General features: G+C 42.2%; 2 protein-coding genes across 2 annotated transcripts; both read left to right on the top strand.

Annotated features, from left to right (window-relative positions):
- Nucleotides 1-392: 392 nt before the first annotated feature.
- On the top strand, nucleotides 393-1,330 carry LOC121490706 (olfactory receptor 6C2-like). The gene is given in 2 exon segments (XM_041754629.1): nucleotides 393-435; nucleotides 438-1,330. Coding segments are annotated over 2 exon segments (936 nt in total).
- Nucleotides 1,331-12,498: 11,168 nt separating this feature from the next.
- On the top strand, nucleotides 12,499-13,425 carry LOC121490414 (olfactory receptor 6C4-like). The gene has a single exon (XM_041754073.1). It carries the CDS (start codon nucleotides 12,499-12,501, stop codon nucleotides 13,423-13,425), a length of 927 nt encoding a protein of 308 aa, XP_041610007.1.
- Nucleotides 13,426-27,614: the final 14,189 nt, after the last annotated feature.

Raw genomic sequence — 27,614 nt, 5'->3', positions numbered from 1 at the left:
ACTTGAGTTATTGTCATGAAATTACAAACCATGAATATTTTTATGATAGGGCTTTTCTGTTCATTAACATAGATAACGTAAAATAACCTCATTTCTGGGGTTGTTAAAGAATCCTTTTACTATTGTCTTAATACTACATCACGATATTAAAAATCTTTGATAAGAGCCTTCTGGCTGGTATCCAGTATAATGCTCAACCATGAAAGTCCAGTAGAAGTGTTTATCAATCAACTACCACAGCAATAACATTCCTCATTAACAGGTGACAAAATAAAATCTTGGCTTATCTAACATCTTCACCTCAACCCACTGCTAACTTGTGCTGACAGTCTCTCTGACCTAATGTCTCTCTTATTTTTATACACAGACAAGGCCATAGTCAGGAATCAGTGATGAAAAATAATACAGCAATAACAACATTCATCTTGGTGGGATTAAAAATGACCCACATCTACATATTCTGCTTTTTATTTTTCTATTTTTAACCTACTTATTGAGTGTTGTAGGGAATCTGACCATTATCAGCCTCACGTTGGTGGATTCCCACCTTAAAACACCCATGTATTTTTTCCTCCAGAATTTCTCCATCTTGGAAGCGTTCTTTACCACTGTCTGCATTCCTAGATTCCTCTACACAATGGCATCTGGGGACAATACCGTTACCTACAATGCATGTGCCACTCAATTATTTTTTGTTGTCATATTGGGTGTGACTGAATTTTTCCTCCTCACAGCCATGTCCTATGACCGCTATGTGGCCATCTGCAAACCCCTGCATTACATGACCATCATGAACAACAGGGTCTGCATCAAGTTTCTTATTGGATGTTATATGTTAGCTCTGCTCATCGTCCTCCTACCCTATATCATGGGCTTCAAGCTCGAGTTTTGTGACTGCAATGTCATAGATCACTTTGGCTGTGATGCTGCTCCCATCCTGAAGATTTTCTGCTCAGACACAGAGTTTATCGAGCGATTTGTCTTGGTCCTGGCTGTGTTGACACTCATTTTCACCTTGGTGTGTGTAATTCTGTCCTACACATACATCATCAGGACCATTCTCAGATTTCCTTCTCTCCAGCAAAGGAAAAAGGCTTTTTCTACTTGTTCTTCCCATATAATTGTGGTTTCTATTACTTATGGAAGCTTCATCTTTATCTATATAAAACCTCATGCAAAAGAAGGGGTTGCTATTAATAAGGTGGTGTCAGTGCTTACCACCTCAGTTGCCCCAGTGATGAATCCCTTTATTTATACTCTGAGGAAAAAGCAAGTGGTACAAGCTTTCAAAGACATGATCAAAAGAGTTGCATCTATCTCAAAGAATTAAAAGACTAGTGAGGACAGAATGACAAATTATAAAAGAATTGCTGGTCTCCATTTTTCCCTAATTGTATATTGTTCATAGATTTGCATATATCATAACTCCATTCTGTTATACCTAGTGCTCACTACTGATATATATATATATATACACATATATATATATACATCAATCTATTCCCAGATATAATTAGCTCAATCTATTCCCAGAAATACATGGGAATAAATATCCAGTAAATACTTATAAAAACACACTTGTTATTACTTACAGAACCAACAAATTTAGACAGTATCAATCTACTACCATATTAGCACTCAACTACCCCTCTTGCACTGATATGTCATGATCTGAGTCCCACAGTTCCCAGGAACTTCAGTGATGATTATCTATATCTACAAGAATGTCCCTACAATCACTCTATTGGATAAAACTCATTATGCTCTCTCTCCCACTCTTCAGGGAGATATAAATGTAGGCTAAAATTTTCCTTTAATATCATTTGCTTAAAAATTGTACAAGTTGTTTTTATAAAACCCCAACCTCTTTCTAAATAGAATTTCATATTCTTACCTGTGTGTCTCTGTGTATGTTTTTGTGCATTTGTTCCCATATTTGGAATGTCAGCTTAGCAGGCTTAAAAAAGTAAATGGGACAGATAAAATATAAGTGAGAGCTTATACTTGCATTCTATTCTCCTATCCAAGTTATTCAACATATTTATTTTTCTAGGCACAAGAAATCCAAGTTCCATCACAAAAACTTACAAATTTAGCCAATGAATAAAAAATAATTTTAAGTGCCCAATTTTTGCCTTTCAGTTTAGTGCCTTATTCCCCCAACCTCCTTCTTCCCTCATAATTTTCTGTTTATATGATGATCTAGGAATACATATGCTGTACAAGGAATCATACAATTCAGGTTGCAGGCAGGCTTTTACTACCACCAATTCAGACAAATCTTTTAACTTTCCTCATCCCTTCTGATTTCAGGAAGGAATAAGGTGAGGGAGCAAGGTAGCTAGAAAACAGGCAAGGAATCCCTGTGATATTTGAGAGGGCTGTCCCAAGCTGATGTATAAGACTAAAAAACAGGACTAAATGGATCAATAGTCTTTGTGTCGGGTAAGGAATTAATAAATCTTTTATTGTAATAAAAATTATGTAAGGGGAAATGAATCTTAATTCCACCAATCCTCTTCAGTTTGTCCACTGGAAATCAGTGGATACAGAAAATGTTTTTTAAAATAAAAAGAGAAAGAAAGATCTGTGGGAATCTTTATTGTGAACTAAGCAAAGCTTGATTCTTAAGTTGGATTAATAAGCTAAAAGAAATTAAGGGACATATTCAATTGGCTGTGGATGGATAAAAATAAAGGGGTAGCTGAAGATAATGATTTTTTAATCTTTTGTTATTGGAGTTCAATTTGTCAACATATACCATTACACGCAGTGCTCATCCCACGAAGCGCCCCCCTCAGTGCCCGTCACCCTGTCACCTCAAAACTCCCCGCCCACTTCCCTTTCCACTAACATTTGTTCCTTTCCCAGAGTTAGGTGTCTCTAATGTTTTCCCACCACTGATGGGAAAATCACTGATAAAATCACTGATATTTAAAAATCACTGATTTTTAAAATCACTGATATTTGTTAATATCAGTTAAAATCACTGATATTTTAACTCATTTTCTCACCTTCCCCTTTATTCCCTTTCACTAATTTTCATATTCTTCAAATGAATGAGACCATATATGTTTGTCCTTCTCTGATTGACTTATTTCACTCAGCTTAATACCGTCCAGTTCCATCCACGTCGAAGCAAATGGTGGGTATTTGTCGTTTCTAATGGCTGAGGAATATTCCATTGTATACATAGACCACATCTTCTTTATCCATTCGTCTTTCGATGGACACCGAGGCTCCTTCCACAGTTTGGCTATTGTGGACATTGCTGCTAGAGACATTGGGGTGCAAGTGTCCTGGTGTTTCACTACATCTGTATCTTTGGAGTAAATCTCCAGCAGTGCAATTGCTGGGTCATAGGGCAGGTCTATTTTTGACTCTTTGAGGAACCTTCACACAGTTTTCCAGAGTGGCTGCACCAGTTCACATTCCCACCAACAGTGTAAGAGGGTTCCCTTTTCTCCGCATCCTCTCCAACATTTGTGGTTTCCTGCCTTGTTAATTTTCCCCATTCTCACGGGTGTGAGGTGGTATCTCATTGTGGTTTTGATTTGTATTTCCCTGATGGCAAGTGATGCGGAGCATTTTCTCATGTGCATGTTGGCCATGTCTATGTCTTCCTCTGTGAGATTTCTGTTCATGTCTTTTGCCCATTTCATGATTGGGTTGTTTGTTTCTTTGGTGTTGAGTTTAATAAGTTCTTTATAGATCTTGGAAACTAGCCCTTTATCTGATACGTCATTTGCAAATATCTCCTCCCATTCTGTAGGTTGTCTTATAGTTTTGTTGACTGTAGAGGATTCAGTTTTAAATTCAAATTTAATATGTAAATCTTCTACAGTAGTATATAATTAGTATTACTCAAGTTGGCTATTGTTTTTTTTAAAGATTTATTTATTTATTTATTTATTTATTTATTTATTTATTTATGATAGACATAGAGAGAGAGAGGGGCAGAGACACAGGAGGAGGGAGAAGCAGTCTCCATGCAGGGAGCCCAACGTGAGACTTGATCCCAGGACTCCAGGATTGCGCCCTGGGCCAAAGGCAGGCGCCAAACCGCCGAGCCACCCAGGGATCCCTAAGTTGGCTATTCTTAATATTATTATCATCATTTTTTAAAAGTAATCTCGACACCCAATATGGGTATCAAACTCATGACCCTGAGATCAAAGGCTGCACACTCTACAGACTGAGCCAGATAGGTGCCCCTACTATCATCGTTATTATTGTACCTCATCTTCAGATATTCCTTCTTAAACTGTGAATTCAATTACTTGTCCATTTATGCATTACTATTCTTTCATTCTATATTTATATGTTGATTACTTACTATGTAAGTATGTAACACATTCTGTGTTAGGTGCTGGTGTGTGTGTGTGTGTGTGTGTGTGTGTGTGTGTGTGTGTGTGTGACACATATTCTTACAAAATATATCCAAGATTACAAATAATGGTAAGTGTTCAGAAGGAAGTATATTTGAGTCCAGAGTGTGAGGGAAGGAAAGGGGTCCTTCTTAACCTACATAAGAGGATCGGGAAAGGCCTTTCCAAAGATTAAGCATTTAGGCTGAGTCATGAAGGATCAGAAGGTGGCAGCCCTATAAAGATTGAAGGGAGAGCAATTCAAGCAGAAGGAACAGAATGGTCAAAGACTTGAAGTGGGAAGGATCTTGGGATAGTTGAGGAACTGAAAGGAGGCCAGTATAGGGGAGACAACATTATCGATCAGACCCTTTGAGTGAGGGACCCCCAAGTTAGTGATGGTTGCAAGGATGAGCATATCTGAATTGGTGAGAGGGTTGGTTTCTAGCCTCCTTGACCTATAAATGCCAACAGAAGACCTTACCTGCCTTTTGTGCCAACAACCTGTGGGGAAATGCCAGCTTTGGCAGTGGTTTCCTGATTTCCCGCCCTTTTGGTTCTTAGGGAAAGGAGAGAGATTTGTGAAGATAATGACTGAAAGGCCACCATTGTTCATGGAGGACGTAAGCCAACGTAAAGTAAACAGAGATTATGATGGCTCTGGAGCAAAGCCTATGTCTAAATATTTACCAGAATCTCAGAAATAAAATGGTCTGAATATATGAGCCCCACCTTCTCTTCTGTTCCAGTCTAGGAATTGTGATCTCACAATTGCTATTGTGAGATAGCAAGAGTCAAAGGTTAAATCTTTCCAAGCCTCTCCTATGAAAAGACATAATGGAATCAAAATCCTAATTCAGATTAAAGACCAGTTCCCCAGAGGATGAGGAAAGAATCTGAAATACAAGCATGATGCAGATGTACACATGCTATTCCTAAATTTACAGTGAGATAGGTATGGGAATCTGAGCCGACTGTGCCCCTTCAGAGATGTTCAGAAGGAAATGTCTGGGGAAGAAGGAGGAAAGTTAGAGTGGTGCTATGGCCTCCCTTCTGTCCCTTGGATGTTGGTCACGTATGGCTATGGGACCCTGAGCAAATCACTGCCTCCCTTCTGTCCCTTGGATGTTGGTCACGTATGGCTATGGGACCCTGAGCAAATCACTGCTCTGTTCTTCAGTCTTCTCCTCTGTAAAATGAAGATGAGAATAATCCTTATCTCACAGACTATAGTGAGAATGATGTAAAATAAAGTGAATGAAGTACAAGGGCACTTGGGTGGCTCAGTCAGTTAAGTGTCTGCCTCTGGCTCAGGACAGGATCCCAGGATCCCGGGATCAAGCCCTGTGTTGGGCTCCCTGTTCAGTGGGAAGTCTGCTTCTCTTTCTCCCTCTCTGTACCTGCCTTGCCTGTTGTGCTCGTGCACTGTCTCTCACAAATAAATAAATTAAAAAATAATCTTAAAACAAAGTGAGTGAAGTGCCTGGCCCCACACTTGGCATAGAGGGGGCACTGTAAAAGTTAGTCATCTGTCTCTCTTTTTTATTCTCCCAGGATGGGTCTCTCAAAGTGTAGTTCCCATACCAGCAGCATCAGCAAGATCTGGGCTCTAGTTAGAAAGGCAAAATTTTCAGCCTCAGCCCAGACCCACTGAATTAGAAAAATGAAGGAATAAGGCTCAACCATCTGTGATTTAACAAATTTTCCAGGCGATTGTACTTAGAGTTGCCAGATTTAACAAATAAAAATAAAGGATGGATAATTAAATCTGAGGTTCAGAGAAACAATGAGTACTTTTTTAGTATAATATGTCTCATGCAATATTTGAACATAATTTTATTAAAACTGAATTTGTTTATCTGAAGTTCAGATTTAACTGGGTGTTCTGTATTTTTGCATTAGATTCTGATAGATGCTATACTATGAGAACCATTGTCTGAGGATATCTCAAGGGAAGCATCTAGCATAGCCCAGAGAAAGGGTGGAGAAGATGCTCTGGGATATTCTTGTATCATTCCTTTAAGGGAGGATAGAAGATGGGAGTGAAAAGCGTCTCCAGAGCTCTGGACAGTTTGGTCCATTAATAAAGAAAATAGTTTCCTGAAGTTAACTGAGTTTATTTTCTGTTTGAACTATGAAGATCTTGCTCCCTCTAAGGAAAAATGGCCACTCTGTCTTTTTCAGGAAATTCAAGGCACTTCATAAACACATGGGCTGTATAAAAGCATCATAAGTATTTCTTAAGAATGGCATGTCTTTGGGGAAGAAACTTTCTTTCTCTCTCTCTCTTTTTAATTTTGCCCTTACCTGCCACTTCCCTTGTATTGGGGCAAAACTTTCTTTTTTTTAATAAATTAATTTTTATTGGTGTTCAATTTACCAACATACAGAATAACACCCAGTGCTCATCCTGTCAAGTGGCCCCCTCAGTGCCCGTCACCCATTGCCCCCCACCTGCCGCCCTCCTCCCCTTCTACCACCCCTAGTTCGTTTCCCAGAGTTAGGAGTCTTTATGTTCTGTCTCCCTTCCTGATATTTCCCACACATTTCTTCTCCCTTCCCTTATATTCCCTTTCACTATTATTCATATTCCCCAAATGAATGAGAACATACACTGCTTGTCCTTCTCCGATTGACTTACTGCACTCAGCATCATACCCTCCAGTTCCATCCACGTTGAAGCAAATGGTGGGTATTTGTCGTTTCTAATGGCTGAGGAATATTCCATTGTATACATAAACCACATCTTCTTTATCCATTCATCTGTCAATGGACACCGAGGCTCCTTCCACAGTTTGGCTATTGTGGACATTTAGCAAGGTTTCTTTAAGGAAGCTTCCGCTGTTTGTCTCTAGGGCCTGCAGCCTGAGGCTGCTAGAAGGGGTCGGGAGGAGGGGGTGGGGAGTTTTCAAGAGCCCAGCATTCTGTATTTTGAGAAGTGAAGTAAGTGCGTTGGCCGCTATCAGTAATGTCTAGAACTCTGAAGGGAGTAAGTGTCTTGTTGCTGCCTGGTGTTGTCTACAATGCTAACATGCCTAGAAGGATAGATGAGTAATATTCCCTTCTAAGTATCCAGCATGGCTACAGAACAGTAAACATCCTCTGCAGAGGGAGTCAGTGACCCCACAAAATCTATTTTCTGTTTGTTAATGGACAGTCCCCCAGGAATGAGCCTCATCAACCATAGACGTTGCACATTTTACCACATACAGTGCATGAGTTAGACACTACATTATCCATGGCAGAGGAAAAGGAGAGTCCCTTTCAGTCTTCTCAGGACTTCAGGGAAGTGACTTCTTTGTGGCCTGATATTTCGTGGCATACTAGTCCAAAGTTAGATAGGATCTGAGGTTGTGCCAATATGTGTCTCAGAAATCTAAGCCAATGGTGGGGGGATGGGATGACTGGGTGATGTGCACTAAAGAGGATACTTGATAGGATGAGCACTAGGTATTATACTATATGTTGGCAAACAATTTAAATTTTTAAAATGTAAAAAAAAAAAATCAAAGCCGATTAATCTCCCTGTACATTGCAATGAGCCCTTGAAACCTAAATTTTAGTATGTGGAGAATATCCACAACCTTGATTTGTATTATGAATATCTATGAGGCAAGAAATTCCCAAAGTTCTTTACCCCAACAGGGAGAGGAGAAACACCTTACATAAGGAATTGCTGCTGCTGCCATTAGTCAGACCAGATGACCATACCATTGACAATGGCCTAGAGAATATAAAAATGTACAGAAGGGACCAAGTGTTGGCCAGGACACACTTTACTGCTCAGATAACTGTGCCGACCCATGGCTCCCACTCTTGATTAGGGATGTCCCAGTTATGGAAGGGAATGCAGCAGCTTTTCCATAGGTTCTATCCTGCATAACGGTGGTGCTGACATCTATAAAGAATACAAACTCCCTTCCCTAATCATTCAGTTAAATCCCAGTGGAGTCTCTAAGTATCCAGTGGATACGAGACAGGGGTTACTTCTAGGCACTACTGCATCTCGCAAAGGATGAGAACCTGGAAACCACTTCCTCCTATAGGTGAGATATGCCAGAGGACCCAGTTTGGCTCCATAATTAGCATTTCCCTTTTACTTATGAGGCCTCTATGTCCATGTCAAATTTGTAAAGTGCTGTCTCAATGACCAAAGGCACAATGAGCAACTGGGTTCAGAGAGCCATAAGCTCAGGACCTGTGAAAACACTTATCTCAAGAAGAACCCCACTATACAGCCAACAGTTGCCATCCTAATGGTGTGTTGATTCAGCCAAGGAAAATAGTTTCTTATAACAGAAACCCATGAACAATTTATGGCCACTGTGGCTGATCCAGAAACGTCAGAAGGAATGCAAAGAGGTTGTTGAAGCCTCTACAGTGAAGGAGCTTCCTGGGGGACACCAATGGGAGTGCCTATTTTATTGCAATCTAGAGAGACTTTAGAGCCTTTTGTCATTGGACGGCCCATTCAAAGTGAGCCAATTTGTGAGTAACAGCATAATGAATTTAAATAAAATTTGTAAATGAAAAAGATGTAACCTCTGAAAGCCAAATAACAGTAAATGTTGAGTCTACTTTAAAACAGTAAGTGCTAAAAAAAAAAAAAAAAAAAAAAAAAAAAAAAAAAAAAAACAGTAAGTGCTGCTACTGGGGATTTACCCCAAAGATCATGATGCAGTGAAAAGTCGGAAGGAGTCTCGATGCCCATCAAAAGATGAATGGATAAAGAAGATGTGGTTTATGTATACAATGGAATATTACTCAGCCAAGAAACTACAAATACCCACCATTTGTTTCAACGTGGATGGAACTGGAGGGCATTATGCTGCATGAAGGAGGTCAATTGGAGAACAAACATTATATGGTTTCACTCATGTGGACAATATTTTTAAAATAGTGAAAGGGATTATAGGGGAAAGGAGAGAAAATGAGTGGGAAAAATCAGAGATGGTGACAAACCATGAGAGACTCCTAATTCTGGGAAACAAACAAGGGGTAGTGGAAGGGAAGTGGGCATGCGGGATGGGGTGACTGGGTGATGGGCACTGAGGGGGGCACTTGATGGGATGAGCACTAGGTGTTATATGTTAGCAAATTGAACTTCAATTAAAAATAGTTTTTAAATAATAAAAATAAAATAAAATAGTAAGTGCTTATGTCAGTGAAGAGTTGGTTACTTACTGATCAGATACGGATCATCCCTGGGCTGACAAGTAAATTCACTGAAGTAGCAGTGCCAGAAATTTCCAGAAGTTTCACTGAGGTAGCAGTGCCTTGAATTTTGCAGGATGCAATGGCCTACACCTGGTTGGACAGTTTGGATTTCCTTGCAGGAAGATGTTATCAATATGATGTCATACCGGTGGTTTTGGAATAAGTTGGACATGGTTAAGATCTATAAAGGTATGGGCATTGTCAAGGCTCCCCAAATACCCCATGGAAAGGTGAGTGACTATGTATCATCATTCCCTCAAAGGTGAAGAACTATTCACAGAGTAGAATATATGAGCCACATCTATAACAGTAAAGTATTTCCAGTTGCTGATTCCTATTAATTTCAGTAAAATTAGGTATACAGATCTTAATGGAGGCTATTAACATTATGGTAATTCACTGTGAAGTGAGCACTGGCCAAAGTAGATTATTAAAGGGAGAGATAATAGGAGCAATCAGTAGGCCAGGCATACCAATCCTCAGGGATCTTGCGCCATTGCTTTCAGCTTCATAAACCTCATGTCTGTGACAGGTTCTCTCATGGAACCCATTATTATGGTCTCTCTGGACCCTCTCTCCTCAGCCATATGTTTACAACTTGTTCTCAAAGTTGTCAACAACTTCGTGTGAAGGTTTTAAACTGAAGTCCACAGGGCATGTTTAGCTTCTTCAGGAAATTGATCCCCATGTGTCTGTTCTCAAAAGAGCAGATAAAACCTGTGTCACTCTGCCTAACACAGAAGCCACAGAGAAGCCCAAACCCTACCTCCTAAGGACTTCAAAATTATCTCCCCCACAACAAAAAGATCAAGGAATTTTCCATCTATCAAAGTCTACTTTTCTAGTTCTATCATTGCTGGGGTGAGGGTTAGTAGTTCCTTTGTTTCTTTTTTATTATATTTGTAAAGGATGGGCCTCTCTGAAACTATGATTTGATTCTGATTTGGATTCGTAGAATGGAAGGTAACATGCTTCCTAGGAAAGACCCACTGACTTGGGTACTTTCATCAAGAGTACAATGTTTATATGTGGAATCTAGGAAACACACAAAACAAAAGAGAAACATACTCAATGATACAAGAATGAGCTGATGGCTACCAGTGAGGGGAGACATTCGGAGGCAGGAAGCAAAATAGGTGAAGGGGATTAAGAGGTACAAATTTCAGTTGCAAAATAAGTCACAGAGATATAATTAATGTACAGCACAGGTGACAATCAATAACGTTGATTTACTTTTATGGTGCAGATAGTAACTAGACCTAGTGTGGTGAACATTTCATAATGCATAAAAATATAAAACCATTAAGTTGCACACCTGAAACTAATGTAATACTGTATGTCAATTATAATTCAATTGCTTAAAGTAAATAAATAAATAGCCGCTATAGCTAGTGACTCCAGGAACACAAAAGAAGAGAGAAGGTTAGAATGTGGATGGGAAGCCAATAACACGTTAAATTTTATACTACTTAGGGACTATCATGTCACACCTCACCTTTGATTTACCTCTTAGGAACAACAAGGGAAATATCCCACTGCAGTCATTCATATTGTTGAGGGTGCAAGCATTGCATGTTTCTAAAGTCACTGATGTTATTATTCTGTAAATGTGGATCGTGAAGTCAATCAATCATGAAAATCGGGATGAAAATGCAGTACTTGCCAAAGACCTCAGGTTAGTACAAACAGGAAGGGGAGGGCTATCGGCAAATCCAAGTCAAAGCTTAATATCACCTAGTGCCTCCAACAGCTGTATGGAATAATGGGGAGATTGACAAGAACAATTCTGAAAGCATTATTTTTTCTAACCTATATGCATGCGATTTAGAAGGGCTTTTTATATTGTCTTTGCCTCTAAATCAGAAAAATAAAAATGCATGTAGGATACCACCAGCAAATTTTCCGTGCTTGGGGATTACCAATTTATCTTCAAAGGATTCTTCTTGTCAGAAACATGAATGTTCCTCTTCCTGGTTTCTATACATGACGAATAGAAAACAGGAAAGTTTGAGGCATGATAAACTATCATCCTTAGTTTGCCATCGAGAACTATTTAAGACTTTGAGCAAAATCCACTCCAAGGTGCTGCCTGTGGATAGCTCAGGATCTCTATTCTCAGAGATATATCCCAAATCTACCCACAGGAATTCGAACATGGCAGAGAAACATATAATAAAATTCCAATTAATACAATTTATTGACAACAGAGCTTTGCGGGTGTAGCCAAAAATCCTCACAATATAATACGAGAGTACTGACCCAAAGATCTTAAAGGCCTATTACAAATTTATGCTTCTAAAGAAATAGAGGCTGCGGGAAAAAATCGCTTATACATCAAAACCTTCAACCATATCCTTGTTAGGAATATCTTATCAGTTGTTGAAACAAGGAAGTCAGAGACTTGGACAATAACGGAGATGAGGATCTCTGGCAGACAGCCAGTGAAACGTCAAATAGTACAGGGAAGGGGGAAGGGCATAGGGGGAGGAAAGGAAAATATGGAAAACCCAATCTGATATAAATAGTTCTACCAAGAGCACAAGTATGGTATATTAATAGAGTCAGAGCAAAGTGACTTAAATGTGGGGATTTAATAAACATTTTGGGAGTAAAGGATAGGTTCAAAATGTTATTCTTCTGGAAAAAATTTGAGTAATTATTCTGTAATAGTCTGTTAGGTGTCCAGGAATATATCAACTTGAGGATTAAAAAGACTTTAGAAATTAGGTCATTCACATAGAAGATATTGGGCTTCCATGGAGCCAAGTCCAATGCAATGTGATGCTGGTTTGGGTCAACTGAATAGAGAGTAAGATATGATGTGACTCATTAGAATCAGCTTTGTCTCTCCTACCCTGAGAAAGTTGAGTTTTCATCACTCACCTCTTTCCTTTAGATCTCCTACACATCAACAATGAAAAACAGGACGTTTACTGAGTTTATTCTGTTGGGCTTCACAAATCAACCTGAGGTCCAAGTCGTGATATGCATCTTTCTGTTCCTCATCTATGTGATAAGTGTCCTGGGAAATTTGACGATTATCATTCTCACTCTAGTAGATCCTCACCTCCAGACCCCCATGTATTTCTTCCTCCGGAATTTTTCCTTCTTAGAAGTTTCCTTCACATCCATTTTTATTCCCAGATTTCTGACCAGTGTGACAACAGGAAATAAGGTCATCAGTTTTGCTGGATGCTTTATTCAATATTTTTTTGCTATATTTCTTGGGGCAACAGAATTTTACCTCTTGGCTTCTATGTCCTATGACCGCTATGTTGCCATATGCAAACCCTTGCATTACCTGACCATTATGAGCAATAGGATCTGCATACAACTCGTGTTCTGCTCCTGGCTGGGAGGATTCCTAGCTATCTTACCCCCAATCATCCTGATGAGCCAGGTGGATTTCTGTGCCTCCAATATTCTGAATCACTATTTCTGTGATTATGGGCCTCTATTGGAGATTGCCTGCTCAGACACAAGCCTCCTAGAAATGATTATCCTTTTTGTGGCATCTGTGACTCTAGTGGTTACACTGCTGCTGGTGACATTTTCTTATACATACATTATCAGGACCATTTTGAGGATCCCTTCTGCCCAGCAAAGGAAAAAGGCTTTTTCCACTTGTTCCTCCCACATGATTGTTGTCTCCCTCTCATATTGCAGCTGCATGTTTATGTACATTAATCCCTCTGCAAAAGAAGAAGGTACTTTCAACAAAGGAATGGCTGTACTCATTACCTCAATTACTCCCTTGTTAAACCCCTTCATTTATACTCTAAGAAATCAGCAAGTGAAGCAAGCATTCAAGGACACCATCAAAAAGATTGTGAAGCTTTAAAAGACAGAATACATTTCCATGAAAAATATATTTCACTTACTAAATGTGTATTGAGTGTCTACTATGTTTCAAATGGTGAACTGACCTTTGATGATAAATATAAGAATGACATATGTCCTAATTTCAAGGAATCTGCATGACAGAAGAGTGCATAAACTGTAAATTTATGTAATAATTTTACAAAAAATAAAATGGCATGGTAAGTGCTATTAGAGGGGAAAATGAGAATTCATGAAAAAGAACAGTTGGAGAGAATTAACTATTTTCCAGAAATTACTTGAAATTCAGAAAGCAAAACATATTGCTTATTTAGAAGAGTGGAATGATAAGAATTTAGAGTGAGAAAGAGAGGCCATCATGAAGGTATTATTTAATTACAAACTACAGAGTTAGTTGATACTGGTGAGTCAAGAGAAGTTTTTAAGAAAGGAAGTTATATTATCAGCATTATTTTGAAGGAAATCGAGCAATGACATAGTTCTTCCTCATAGAGTCCTGAAGACTATGACTCCATCAAAGTGTCACTAATTTTGATCTCCTCCCCTTTGTCATTCTTCATGTTTCAACTGTAGCCATTAAAACTTCCAACCTTCCCTAAAGGGAAAAAAAGGATATATATTTGTTCCACTTTTCTCTGAATGAGGTGAAAACCCCCAAGATTTTGTCAACTTACACGTCCATTTTCCAGAAGTTGTGGTTGGAAAAGACTTCAAGAGTCAAGGTTAAAAGCCTCTCACTTCTAGACAGGATCTATCGTTTCTTTTCCTGGCTGATATCTTTTTAGGTTAATGGCTGAGATCTCCCACTCTCTCTTCTCTAGTAGTTTCTAGCGATTTTTTTCCTATTGTAATTTTATTTTCACCTGCTTCCTTACTTTTGTTAGATATTAGAAAGGAAAAATTCTGTGATATGTGAAAAATTCTGTGATATGTGAAAAATTCTGTGATATGACCATTCTCTTAACTCTTCCCCCAATTTTTGGTTTCAGTTATGACATAAACCATGGATGCCTATTTCATAAATGATAATGAACATAAAGTAGTAATATGGTTTATATTTAGAATGTATGACTCTTAGCAATCAAAGAGGAATAGACTACCCTAACCAAGAACTCTACACATGGATTCAAGGTAACAACTACTTGAATATAACTGGTGGTGGTAGGACCTCAACTTCAAAGGAACTAAGAATATATTTGGAAATCTGAGGACTTCCACATAGTTTAGTAATATCTTAATGTGTTGTAGAATTCTGGTTACTGTTTGAAGTACAAGTGGAACATCACCTAGTGTGTACACATGCTTTCTATGTGGTAATATTGTTGAGTGTAATGATGCTTCTTGGGCGTTAAAAAACAAGCTGTAATGGATTGGTTATAAGAGAAAACTTCCAGAAGCATGGAAAATATTGAAGGGTACCTGGTATCTTGAATAAAAGCTGAGTCTTTGGAATATTGAATTTCTAAATGTATAAATTGGTAGGCTTTATTCCTCCTGTCACCAGTAGACAAGCTTTCATGTAAAGCTGTTGCTATTTTGAATAACTGGTTTCCTTGGTGTCTAAACTAGAGATTAGTGACAACTATTAATTTATTACAAATTGTTGGGGAGCATCATCAAAAGACATAATCCCACTGATTGACCTGTGAGCTGGACCCAATGATCACAGGCTCCTCATTCCTTTCCCTATCCTAGTAATGTAGGTTCCACTTGTCTTTCCCAGTCCCAGGGGTACTCCAAGGACATAGCCTCGAGATAAAGGTGTGTTGACAACACCTGCACAGTATATGTGACCAAACCCAGTTAGGGTCTCTATAAACTTTAAGATGCACCAGGTGTGTGCAGGAATCCATTTGTCTTGCTGCCACCCAAGACAAGCCTCACATGTAAGTTCCCTTTGCTTACTAAACCTGCTACCTCCCAACCTGGAGTGGCCTGCCTCTCTTTCTTCAGGTTCTCCCTACCCTCTGAGTGTGGGGTTCAGTTTCAGATTTCACCCGAGAAGCTCCCAAGAGGGTTATGAACGAACACACACTCACTGAGCTATCGCCTGATACACTTCCTGTGTTCCTGCCTGTGTTCTCCTCTAGGATTTTGATGGAATCCTGTCTCACATTTAGATCTCTCATCCATTTTGAGTTTATCTTTGTGTATGGTGTAAGAGAGTGGTCCAGTTTCATTCTTCTGCATGTGGATGTCCAATTTTCCCAGCACCATTTATTGAAGAGACTGTCTTTCTTCCAATGGATAGTCTTTCCTCCTTTATCGAATATTAGTTGACCATAAAGTTCAGGGTCCACTTCTGGGTTCTCTATTGTGTTCCATTGATCTATGTGTCTGTTTTTGTGCCAGTACCACACTGTCTTGATGACCACAGCTTTGTAGTACAACCTGAAATCAGGCATTGTGATGCCCCCAGCTATGGTTTTCTTTTTTAAGATTCCCCTGCTATTCGGGGTCTTTTCTGATTCCACACAAATCTTAAAATAATTTGTTCTAACTCTCTGAAGAAAGTCCATGGTATTTTGATAGGGATTGCGTTAAACGTGTAAATTGCCCTGGGTAACATTGACATCTTCACAATATTAATTCTGCCAATCCATGAGCATGGAATATTTTTTCATCTCTTTGTGTCTTCCTCAATTTCTTTCAGAAGTGTTTTATAGTTTTTAGGGTATAGATCCTTTACCTCTTTGATTAGGTTTATTCCTAGGTATCTTATGCTTTTGGGTGCAATTGTAAATGGGATTGACTCCTTAATTTCTTCTTCTTCAGTCTCATTGTTAGTGTATAGAAATGCCATTGATTTCTGGGCATTGATTTTGTATCCTGCCATGCTACCAAATTGCTGTATGAGTTCTAGCAATCTTGGGGTGGAGGCTTTTGGGTTTTATGTAGAGTATCATGTCATTGGCAAAGAGGGAGAGTTTGACTTCTTCTTTGCCAATTTGAATGCCTTTAAGGTCTTTTTGTTATCTGATTGCTGAGGCGAGGACTTCCAGTACTATGTTGAATAGCAGTGGTGAGAGTGGACATCCCTGTCTTGTTCCTGATCTTAGGGGAAAGGCTCCCAGTTCTTCCCCATTGAGAATGATATTTGCTGTGGGCTTTTCGTAGATGGCTTTTAAGATGTCGAGGAAAGTTCCCTCTATCCCAACACTCTGAAGTGTTTTGATCAGGAATGGATGCTGTATTTTGTCAAATGCTTTCTCTGCATCTAATGAGAGGATCATATGGTTCTTGCTTTCTCTCTTGCTGATATGATGAATCACATTGATTGTTTTACGAGTGTTGAACCAGCCTGTGTCCCGGGGATAAATCCTACTTGGTCATGGTGAATAATTTTCTAAATTTGGGGGATTTTTATTTTAGTGTTTAGTTAAATGTATTTTTTATTTTGACTTCAATCAAAGAAAATACCAGATCTAGGAAGATCCCTGTCTATGAAAATTTTATGAATTTAAGTAGCATGCTGGTATTGGCAGGAAAGATTGGGTAAGTGGATGGGTGATTTTTCTGATCTACCAGGACTGAGAATATAAATATTTTTGTTTGGAACACTGAAGGTGAGGTTGGGATAACTGGGTGACGGGCACTGATGGGGCACTTGGCGAGATGACCACTGGTGTTATGCTATATGTTGGCAAATTGAACTCCAATAATAAATAAATAAATTACAAAGAAACAAACAAATAACACTGAAGGGGAGTACCCAAACATTAAGGAACTCTGCTCAGATAGAATTCCCAATAGCAGTCTAAGGACTCTCAATAAAGATTAAAAGACCAAAGTGAAATCCTTAAAGAAAATAAAATTGAGTATATATCTGCTGTCTGATTTTGCTACATAGGTCACATAGAGAAAAATGGTGACTTGGAGATTTCTCCTCTCCCTCTCTAATAACAAGTGCCAAATCTTTTTATGAAGGGAAGGAGAGGGTGGAGCTCTCAACTGCTCTAACATTTCATTCTGCTTTATTATGTGCATGGTCACCTCTGTGCTCATCCTAGAGGAGACAGCAATTTCTAAAGGTGAGGGACTGTAGAAAGAGAGGGAGGAAGAAAAGATGAAACCAAAGGGAAGAAAGGAAAGAACTGGGTAAAATAAGAAGAAAGAAGGCAGACAGAGAGAAACTTGATCTTGAAGCTGCTATTCACAAATACATTTTCAGGTGTTCAAACCATGGGTTCTCCAAAATTACTCTCTACTTAGAAATATCCTTCTAAGTATAAATTTTTAAATACTTTATAGAGGCATAAAATTTTATTTGTAAAGATGTGAAAAAAAAATTTTTGAAACTTCCATTTAGAAGAGGAACATATGAATGTGCTCTGACAGACAGATAGGGGGAAGAAAGGGAGGAAGGGAGAGATTTGAGCAGCTTCTAAACTGATAAGGGACAAGAAACTCCTGTTTGTCTCTGTTAAAAAGCAATTTTAAAGAGTTTAGTGAAAGGGAATAGAAGGTAAGGGAGAAAAGATGGGTAGGAAATATCAGAAACGGAGACAGAACATAAAGACTCCTAACTCTGGGAAATGAACTGGGGGTGGTGGAAGGGGAGGAGGGGGGGGGTTGGGGTGAATAGATGATGGGCACTGAGGGGGGCACTTGACGGGATGAGCACTGGGTGTTATTCTGTATGTTGGCAAATTGAACACCAAAAAAAAACTAAATTTATTATTAAATAAGAAAAAGAAAAAAGAAAAAAAAGGAGTTTACAATGATGCATTGGAAACATTTTAACAAATTGCACTGCTCCCAGCTAGTGTTTATGTAAGAAGACTTTCTATTTACATTGCTAAAACTCCAGGCACTTATGGAAACACTGCAGTAAAAGCCTTGAGTTACACAGAGATTATTTGAAGTGAGCATCATGAAAAAGAAATGTGCGTGCTGGAAGTTGCTGGCCACAAGGGGGTTTCTGTTCCATACAAGGCAACTGTTTGTGAATAACCATATTAACTTGTGGCCGGGATTGGTGATTTTTTAGGCATTTTCAACCTAACACGATAGCTTGTTATTGTGTGTTATAGTTTGATAAGATTTTACTGTGTTTAACTATTTTTTAGGAAGTTTGAGGCTTAGTGTTGACACTATCAGATATTTTTTCCCATTTACAATGATGAGAAATAGGTTCCCAATTAAATTTTCACCCAGAACAGAGAGAATCTGTTTTTCATGAACGGATTATTGATCATAAAGAGAAGATGCCGGTGAAAGGATTCAGCTATCTCAACAATAGTATTGGTATCTTGAAGATGATGGAATACCTTCCTCAAAGAGTTAAAAATAGACCTGCCCTACGACCCAGCAATTGCACTGCTGGGGATTTACCCCAAAGATACAGATGCAATGAAATGCCGGGACACCTGCACCCGGATGTTTATAGTAGCAATGTCCACAATAGCCAAACTGTGGAAGGAGCCTCGGTGTCCATCGAAAGATGAATGGATAGGAATACCTTCAAAATTCAAATTAAAAAAAAAAAAGCTAGGGCAGCCCGGGTGGCTCAGCGGTTTTATGCCACCTTCAGCCCAGGGCCTGATCCTGGAGACCTGAGATAGAGTCCCACGTCGGGCTCCCTGCATGGGGCCTGCTTCTCCCTCTGCTTGTGTCTCTGCCTCTCTCTTTCTCTCTCTCGAATAAATAAATAAAATCTTTTAAAAAAAACTAATCACACCTACACTACTATACCCAGCCAATTTTCAGTTAAGCACAAGCTTAGAATAAAGAATTTTCAAATGTGCAAAGTCTCAAAAAACTTCCTATGCACCACCCAATAGCACCTCGAGCTACTGGGGAATATAGTCCACACAAACAAGAGTAAGCCAAGAAAGAAAAAGACATTGGATCTGGGAAACAGGAGCTCTAATTCAAAAGAGAGTGAAAGGCATTCCCAGCCACACCTAGTTGGAAGCCATTTATCAAGCTGAAGAAAACACAGTTCAGAGGGGAATCTGTAGACAGTCTCTTTCACATACTACACCCCAGGTACATCGCAAACACCCACAGGCCCATCACATTCAAACTGCATAGGGCACATCTCCACCTACTACACCGATCACAACTCCCTCCCAGCCTAGGTGCTACACACACTAAAGGCTCAGTCTCCAGACCCAGTGGCAAATGGTAATCTCAGACATTCTTTCTCAGTGACCAAGTTTAAGAAAATATTGTCTTATCTTATTCCAAATTCCAAATGGTTTCCTGTTGATATCAAACCAGAGGTCCTCTGCCTCAGTGGGTCCAACCTACCTCAAGAACCTCTTTCTACTTCATTCCTCCTCTGAAAGTGGCACCTCCTGCCTTCACAGCTCACCTGGCCACCCAGTAATCCAGCAAACCAGCTGCACCTCCACCTATCTGTCTTCTGCCCTTGTGGCTGGTACCCATCCATTATGGGCCCATCTACCTGGCAGTCAGTTTGTCCATCTGTCTGTCTCTTCTGGACTTGTCAGCATACTTTTCTGATACACAAAGAGCCTTCCTACAAACCTCTCTCTAAGGAGTGGCTCTGTGAATGAGGCAGGACCCCTCAGGAGGAGGGAACAGGCCCAGTTTCCATGTCATTAGGCCCAGGGGAACCAGAGCACAGTGGCATGGATCACAAAAATCCTCCCAGGGTCAAAAAAAAATCTTCCCAGGGTCATGCCTGGAACCAGGGAGGCTTGTCTACTGGCCCAACACAGGGACCTCTGAGCTGTTGGTTCATAAACTGGGCCCCGTCCACGGAGGGCAAAGAGCAACCGAGGGAAGAGGCAGCCACTGTGGATTGGCAGATGGCAGTTCTCACAAGTGAGAAAACTTCCTTACAGGCTCGTCCTGAGCAGCTGCCAGATGCGTGAATCCAGGCACTCGCCCGCCAGAATCGTAAATGGTGACATGGAGGACTTACCCGGTTTGGGTAGTCTACACCATCCAGGTCTTTTTTTTTTAGTTCAGCTAATATTCAACAGAGCAGGAAAGACTATTCACTGGGGAAAAAGACAGTCTCTTCAATAAATGCTGCTGGGAAAACAGTCAACAAAACTAAAAGACAACCTACAGAATGGGAGAAGATACTTGCAAATGACGTATCTGATAAAGGGCTAGTATCCAAGATCTATAAGGAACTTATAAACTCAACAGCAAAGAAACAAACAATCCAATCATGAAATGGGCAAAAGACATGAACAGAAATCTCACAGAGGGGGATCCCTGGGTGGCGCAGCGGTTTGGTGCCTGCCTTTGGCCCGGGTCGCGATCCTGGAGACCCGGGATCGAATCCCACGTCGGGCTCCCGGTGCATGGAGCCTGCTTCTCCCTCTGCCTGTGTCTCTGCCTCTCTATCTCTCTCTCTCTGTGTGACTATCATAAATAAATAAAAATTTTTTTTAAAAAAAGAAATCTCACAGAGGAAAACATAGACATGGCCAACAAGCACATGAGAAAATGCTCCGCTTCACTTGCCATCAGGGAAATACAAATCAAAACCACAATGAGATCCCACCTCACACCAGTGAGAATGGGGAAAATTAACAAGATATGAAACAACAAATGTTGGAGAGGATGTGGAGAAAGGGGAACCCTCTTGCACTGGTTGCTGGGAATGTGAACTGGTGCAGCCACTCGAAAACTGTGGAGGTTCCTCAAAGACTTAAAATAGAACTGCCCTATGACCCAGCAATTGCACTGCTGGGGATTTACCCCAAAGATACAGATGCAGTGAAACACCAGGGCACCTGCACCACAATGTTCATAGCAACAATGTCCACAAGCCAAACTGTGGAAGGAGCCTCAGTGTCCATCGAAAGACGAATGGATAAAGAAGATGTGGTTAATGTATACAATGGAATATTCCTCAGCCATTAGAAACGACAAATACCCACCATTTGCTTCAACGTGGATGGAACTGGAGGGTATGATGCTGAGTGAAGTAAGTCAATCGGAGAAGGACAAACAGTGTATGTTCTCATTCATTTGGGGAATATAAATAATAGTGAAAGGGAATATAAGGGAAGGGAGAAGAAATGTGTGGGAAATATCAGAAAGGGAGACAGAACATAAAGACTCCTAACTCTGGGAAACGAACTAGGTAGGGGTGGTGGAAGGGGAGGAGGGCGGGGGGTGGGGGTGACTGGGTGATGGGCACTGGGTGGGGGCACTTGACGGGATGAGCACTGGGTGTTATTCTGTATGTTGGTAAATTGAACACCAATAAAAAATTAATTTATTTTTAAAAAAGACTCCTAACTCTGGGAAATGAACTAGGGGTGGTGGAAGGGGAGGAGGGCGGGGGTGGGGGTGAATGGGTGATGGGCACTGAGGGGGACACTTGACGGTTTGAGCACTCTGTGTTATTCTGTATGTTGGTAAATTGAACACCAATAAAAAATTAATTTATTAAGAAAATAAAATAAAATAAAAATAAAAAGTCAAAAAAAAGTCAATTGGAGAAGGGCAAACATTGTATGGTCTCATTCATGTGGGGAATATAAATAATAGTGAAAGGGAATATAAGGGATGGGAGAAGAAATGTGTGGGAAATATCAGAAAGGGAGACAGAACATAAAGACTCCTAACTCTGGGAAATGAACTCGGGGTGGTGGAAGGGGAGGAGGGCAGGGGGTGGGGGGGAATGGGTGACGGGCACTGAGGGGGACACTTGACGGGATGAGCACTGGGTGTTTTTCTGTATGTTGGTAAATTGAACACCAATAAAAATTAATTTATTAAAAAAATAAAAAATAAAAATAAATAAAAATGCAAATTCTGGCATTGTCCAGAAAATTTTAACAGGTTTATTTATAATTGTTATAAAGTGAACTTCTGAAACTCATTCACTGCAACATTTTGACTTGTATTAATGCTTTATGTCCCTGCATTTATTTTTCTTTTTTTATAAGTTTATTTTTTATTGGTGTTCAATTTGCCAACATACAGAATAACACCCAGTGCTCATCCCCTCAAGTGCCCCCCTCAGTGCCCGTCACCCAGTCACCCCCACTCCCCGCCCTCCTCCCCTTCCACCACCTCTAGTTCATTTCCCAGAGTTAGGAGTCTTTATGTTCTGTCTCCCTTTATGATATTTCCCACACATTTCTTCTCCCTTCCCTTCTATTCCCTTTCACTATTATTTATATTCCCCAAATGAATGAGAACATATAATGTTTGTCCTTCCCCGATTGACTTGCTTCACTCAGCATATACCCTCCAGGTCCATCCACGTTGAAGCAAATGGTGGGTATTTGTCATTTCTAATGGCTGAGGAATATTCCATTGTATACATAGACCACATCTTCTTTATCCATTCATCTTTCGATGGACCCCGAGGCTCCTTCCACAGTTTGGCTATTGTTGTCCCTGCATTTATATTAAAGATTTACACACAAATGAAAATGGAAAAACTGCCAATACCTGATTTCCATCCCCTGTTTTTCCACTTGCAATCATATACTTAGGTACCTCTTGAACCCATGAGAAAAAAAATATCTAACATTCAGAACTTCCAATAACAGGAAAAAGAGAAAAGCAATTTTAAAAGAAACAAATGTTTTCCATCATAGTAGATTGTTAAGCAGGTTCTGCACGTATTCGGCATGCTGGATGGATGTATTTTGGCTTAATTGTGACACGTTTGGCATGGAGAGCACATGGGCGATGACTTCAAAGAGGCCCAGCGGACCACCTCGCTTCCCTCCTGCGGAGCGCCAGCAGGTGCACCCTGGAGGTGCAGGTCCCAGTGGATCCTGCCCCGTGTCTCCTGCAGGGCACAGGACAGGGGAGAGCGGAGCAGAAGCTCCAGGAACCTGCTCGGCCACATTCGCAGAGTGCCTGGCACCAGGCCCATAGGCTCTTCCCGCCCAGGAGGACACGTCATGCCAGTGGCCATGTAGCGATACTTCCTGGGGGCTGCACCAGGTCGGCCGCGAAGGCGGCTTTTTTTTTTTTTTTTTTTTTTTTTTTAGATTTCATTTATTTATTTATGAGAAACACAGAAAGAGAGAAGCAGAGACACAGGCAGAGGGAGAAGCAGGCTCCATGCAGGGAACCAGACAAGGAACTAGATCCCGGGTCTCCAGGATCATGCCCCCAGCTGAAGGTGGTGCTAAACTATTGAGCCACTGGGGCTGGCCCCGGAGGCCGGTTTCGAACAGGGCCAGACACAGACCTCCCCACGAGGCACGGGACAGAGACCTCCTCACGAGCCATGGGACAGAGACCTCATCAAGATCCAAGAGACAGAGACCTCCTCGCGAGCCCTGGGACAAAAACCTCATCCTGATCAAGAGACACAGACCTCCTCACGAGCCATGGGACAGAGACCTCCTCTTGATTCACAGGACAGAGAACTCCTCGCAATCCATGGGACAAAGGCCTTCTCACGAGCCATGGGACAGAGACATGGTCATGATCCAAGAGACAGAGACCTCCTGCCGGGGCATGAGGCAGAGACCACCTCACGAACACTGGGACAGAGACCTCATCATGATCCAAGAGACAGACACTACCTCATGAGCCGCTGGACAGAGACCTCCTCAGGAACCACGGGATACAGACCTCTTGAGACACGGAAGACACCTCACAATCCATGGGAAAGAGACCTCCTCACGAGCCCTGGGACAGAGTCCTCATTGCGAGCCCTGGGACAGAGACCTCCTTATGATCCATGGGACAGAGACCTCCTCAAGATCTCTGGGACAGAGACCTCCTCAACATCCATGGGAAAGAGACCTCCTCACAAGTCACAGGACAAAGACATCATGATCCAAGAGACAGAGACCTCCTCCCGGGCCACAGGACAGAGACTTCCTCAAGAACCCTTAGACAGAGACATCATTGCGAGCCCTGGGACAGAGACCTCCTCATGAACCCTGGGACAGAGAACTCCTCACGATCCATGTGACAGACCTCCTCACGATCCAAGTGTCAGAGACCTCCTTGCGAAGCCTGGTACAGAGACCTAGGCATGATCCACAGGAGAGCTACCACCTCGCGAGCCCTGGGACTGAGATGTCCTCTTGAGAGACAGGACAGAGACCGCCTCACGAACCACGAGAAAGAGACCTCCTCATGATCCACGGGACAGAGACCTCACGATCCATGGGACAGAGACCTCCTCACCATCCATGGGGAGAAACTCCTCATGATCTATGGGACAGAAACCCCCTCGCGAGTCCTGAGACAGAAAGTTCCTCATGAGTCACAGGACAGAGACCTCATTGCAATTCAAAAGACAGAGACCTTTGATGGGGTGAACACTGGGTGTTATTCTGTATGTTGGCAAATTGAACACCAATAAAAAATAAATTTATTATTAAAAAGAGACCTCCTCACAACTACAGACAGAGACCTCCTCGGGACCTGGGCCAAGAGACCTCCTCATGATCCTGGGACAGTGACCTCCTCACAATCCATGGGACAGAGACCTCATCACAAGCCAAGGGATGGAGACCTCCCTGCAAACCCTGGGACACAGACCTCCTTGCGAGCCCTGGGACAGAGACCTCATTACGATCCAAGAGACAGGGACCTCTTTATGAACCATGGGACAGAGTCCTCCTTGCAAACCATGGGAAAGAGATCTCCTCACAAACCGCATGATAGGGACCTCCTCACCATCCATGGGACAGACACCACCTCACGAGCCCTGGGACAGAGTCTGCATCACGATCCATGGGACAGAGACATTCTCATGATCCATGAGACAGAGACCTCCTCGCAAGCCCTTGAATAGAGACCTATCCACGAACCCTTGGACAGAGACTTCCTCACAGGCCACAGGACAGAGACCTTCTCAGGAGCCATGAGACAGAGACCTGCTCACGATCCTTGGGACAGAGACCTTCTCATGATCCATGGGACAAGACCTCCATGTGAGCCCTTGGACAGAGATGTCCTCATGAGCGAAGGGACAGAGACCTCATCATGATCCAAGAGACAGAGATCACCTCATGAGCCACAGGACAGAGACCTCCTCATGATCCATGTGACAGAAACCTCATCACGATCTATGGGACACAGACCTCCTAATAATCCATAGGACAGAGAGCTCCTCAAGAGAGCTGGGACAGAGACCTTACAAGATCCATGGGACAGAGACCTCCTCACGATCCAGAGTCAGAGTCCTCCTCGCTAACCCTGGGACAGACATCTAGTCATGAGCCAAGGGACGGAGACCTCCTCACGATACATAGGCAGAGGAATCCTAACGATCCATGGCACAGAGACCTCCTCACAATCCATGGGACACAGACCTCATCTTGATCCATGAGACAGAGACCTGCTCGTGAGTCATGGGACAGAGACTTCCTCATGAGCACCAGGACAGAGACCTCCTCATTTCCTATGGGAGATAGGCTTCATGACATTCCAAGAGACAGTGACCTCCTCACAATCCAAGGGACAAAGACCTCCTCACGAGCCCTGGGACAGAGACCTCATCACAATCAAAGAGACAGAGACCACCTCATGACCCACAGGAGAGAGCCCTCCTCATTAGCATGGACACAGTCCTCCACACGATCCATAAGATGGAGATCTCCTCACGATCCATGGGACAGAGATATCCTCATGAGACCTGGGAAAGAGACCTCCTCATGAGAATAGGACAGAGACCTCCTCACAATCCATGGGTAGAGACCTCCTCTCGATCCAGATGACAGAAACCTCCTCGCGAACCCTGGGACAGAGACATCATCAGGAGCCAAGGGACAGAGATCACCTCATGTTCCATGGGACAGAGATCTCCTCACCAACCCTGGGAGAGAGACCTCATCACGATCCAAGATAGAGACCTACTCACGAGCCACAGGACAGGACCTCTTCGTGGGCCATGGGCAGAGACCTCCTCACGTGCCACGGTACAGAGTCCTCATTGCGATCCACAAGACAGAGCCCACCTCATGAGCCACAGGACAGAGACTTCCTCGTGAGCCCTGAGACACAGACCTCCTAATGAGCCACGGGACAGAGACCTCCTCACGATGCACTGGACAGAGAACTCCTCATGAGCCCTGGACAGAGACCTCCTCGTGATCCAGGGACAGAGACCTCCACATGAGCCCTGGGACAGAGACCTCCTCACAATCCATTGGACAGACACCTTCTCATGACCCACAGGAGAGAGACCTCCTCACAAGCCCAGGGACAGAGACCTCCTAACGAGCCACAGGACAGGGAACTCCACATGATCCATAGGACAGAGACCGCCTCATGAACCCTGGGACAGAAACCTCCTCTCAAGCCTTGGGAGAGGACCACCTCATGATCCACAGACAGAGACTTCCTCATGGGCCCTGGGACAGAGACTTCCTCGTGAGCTCTGGGACAGAGACTTTCTCATGAGCCCTGGGACAGAGACCTCCTCACAAGCATGGAACAGAGACCTCCTCACGATCCTTGGGGAGAGACCTCCTCACGATCCATGGGGCAGAGAACTCTTCATGAGCCCCAGGACAAAGACTTATTCACAAGCCACAGGACAGGACCTCTTTGCAAGCCACAGGCAGATATCTCCTCACAAGCCACGGGACAGAGACCTCCTCACAATCCACGGAGGGAGATTTCCTTGTGAGCCCTGGGTCTGAGACCTCCTCATGATCCATGGGACAGACATGTCCTCACAATCCATGGGATAGAGACCTCCTCCAGACCCCTTGGACAGAGAGCTCCACATGGGCCCTGGGACAGAGACCTCCTCACAAGGACAGAGACTACCTCAAGAGCCACGAGATAGAGACCACTTCACGATCCATGGGACAGAGAACTCCTCTCTATCCATGGGGAGAAACCGCCTCAATATCAAAGACCACATCACATTCCAAGGGACAGAGACCTCTTCACAAGCCATGGGGCAGACACCTCCTCAGAAAACACAGGACAGAGACCTCCTCATGAGCCTTGGGACACAGACCTCATCACAATCCAAGAGATAGAGACCTCCTCATGATCCATGGGACAGAGACCACCTCAAGATCCACAGGACAGAGATCTCCTCGTGAGCCCTGGAAGAGAGACCTCCTCACATGCCCTGGGACAGGACCTCCTTACGATCCATGAGATAGAGACCACATCACAATCCACGGGACAGAGACCACCTGACAATCCACGGGACAGAGACCTCATCACAGAGCCACAGGACAGAGACCTCATCACGATTCAGGAGACAGAGACCTCCTCACTAGCACAGACACACACCTCCACATGATC

Source organism: Vulpes lagopus, chromosome 5, assembly GCF_018345385.1.
Source record: "Vulpes lagopus strain Blue_001 chromosome 5, ASM1834538v1, whole genome shotgun sequence".
Taxonomy (NCBI): Eukaryota; Metazoa; Chordata; class Mammalia; order Carnivora; family Canidae; genus Vulpes; species Vulpes lagopus.
This window is presented reverse-complemented; position numbering and strand designations above follow the sequence as displayed.

Coding starts and splice junctions, on each gene's coding strand:
- LOC121490414 (XM_041754073.1), top strand. CDS start 12,499: ATGAAAAACAGGACGTTTACTGAGTTTATTCTGTTGGGCTTCACAAAT.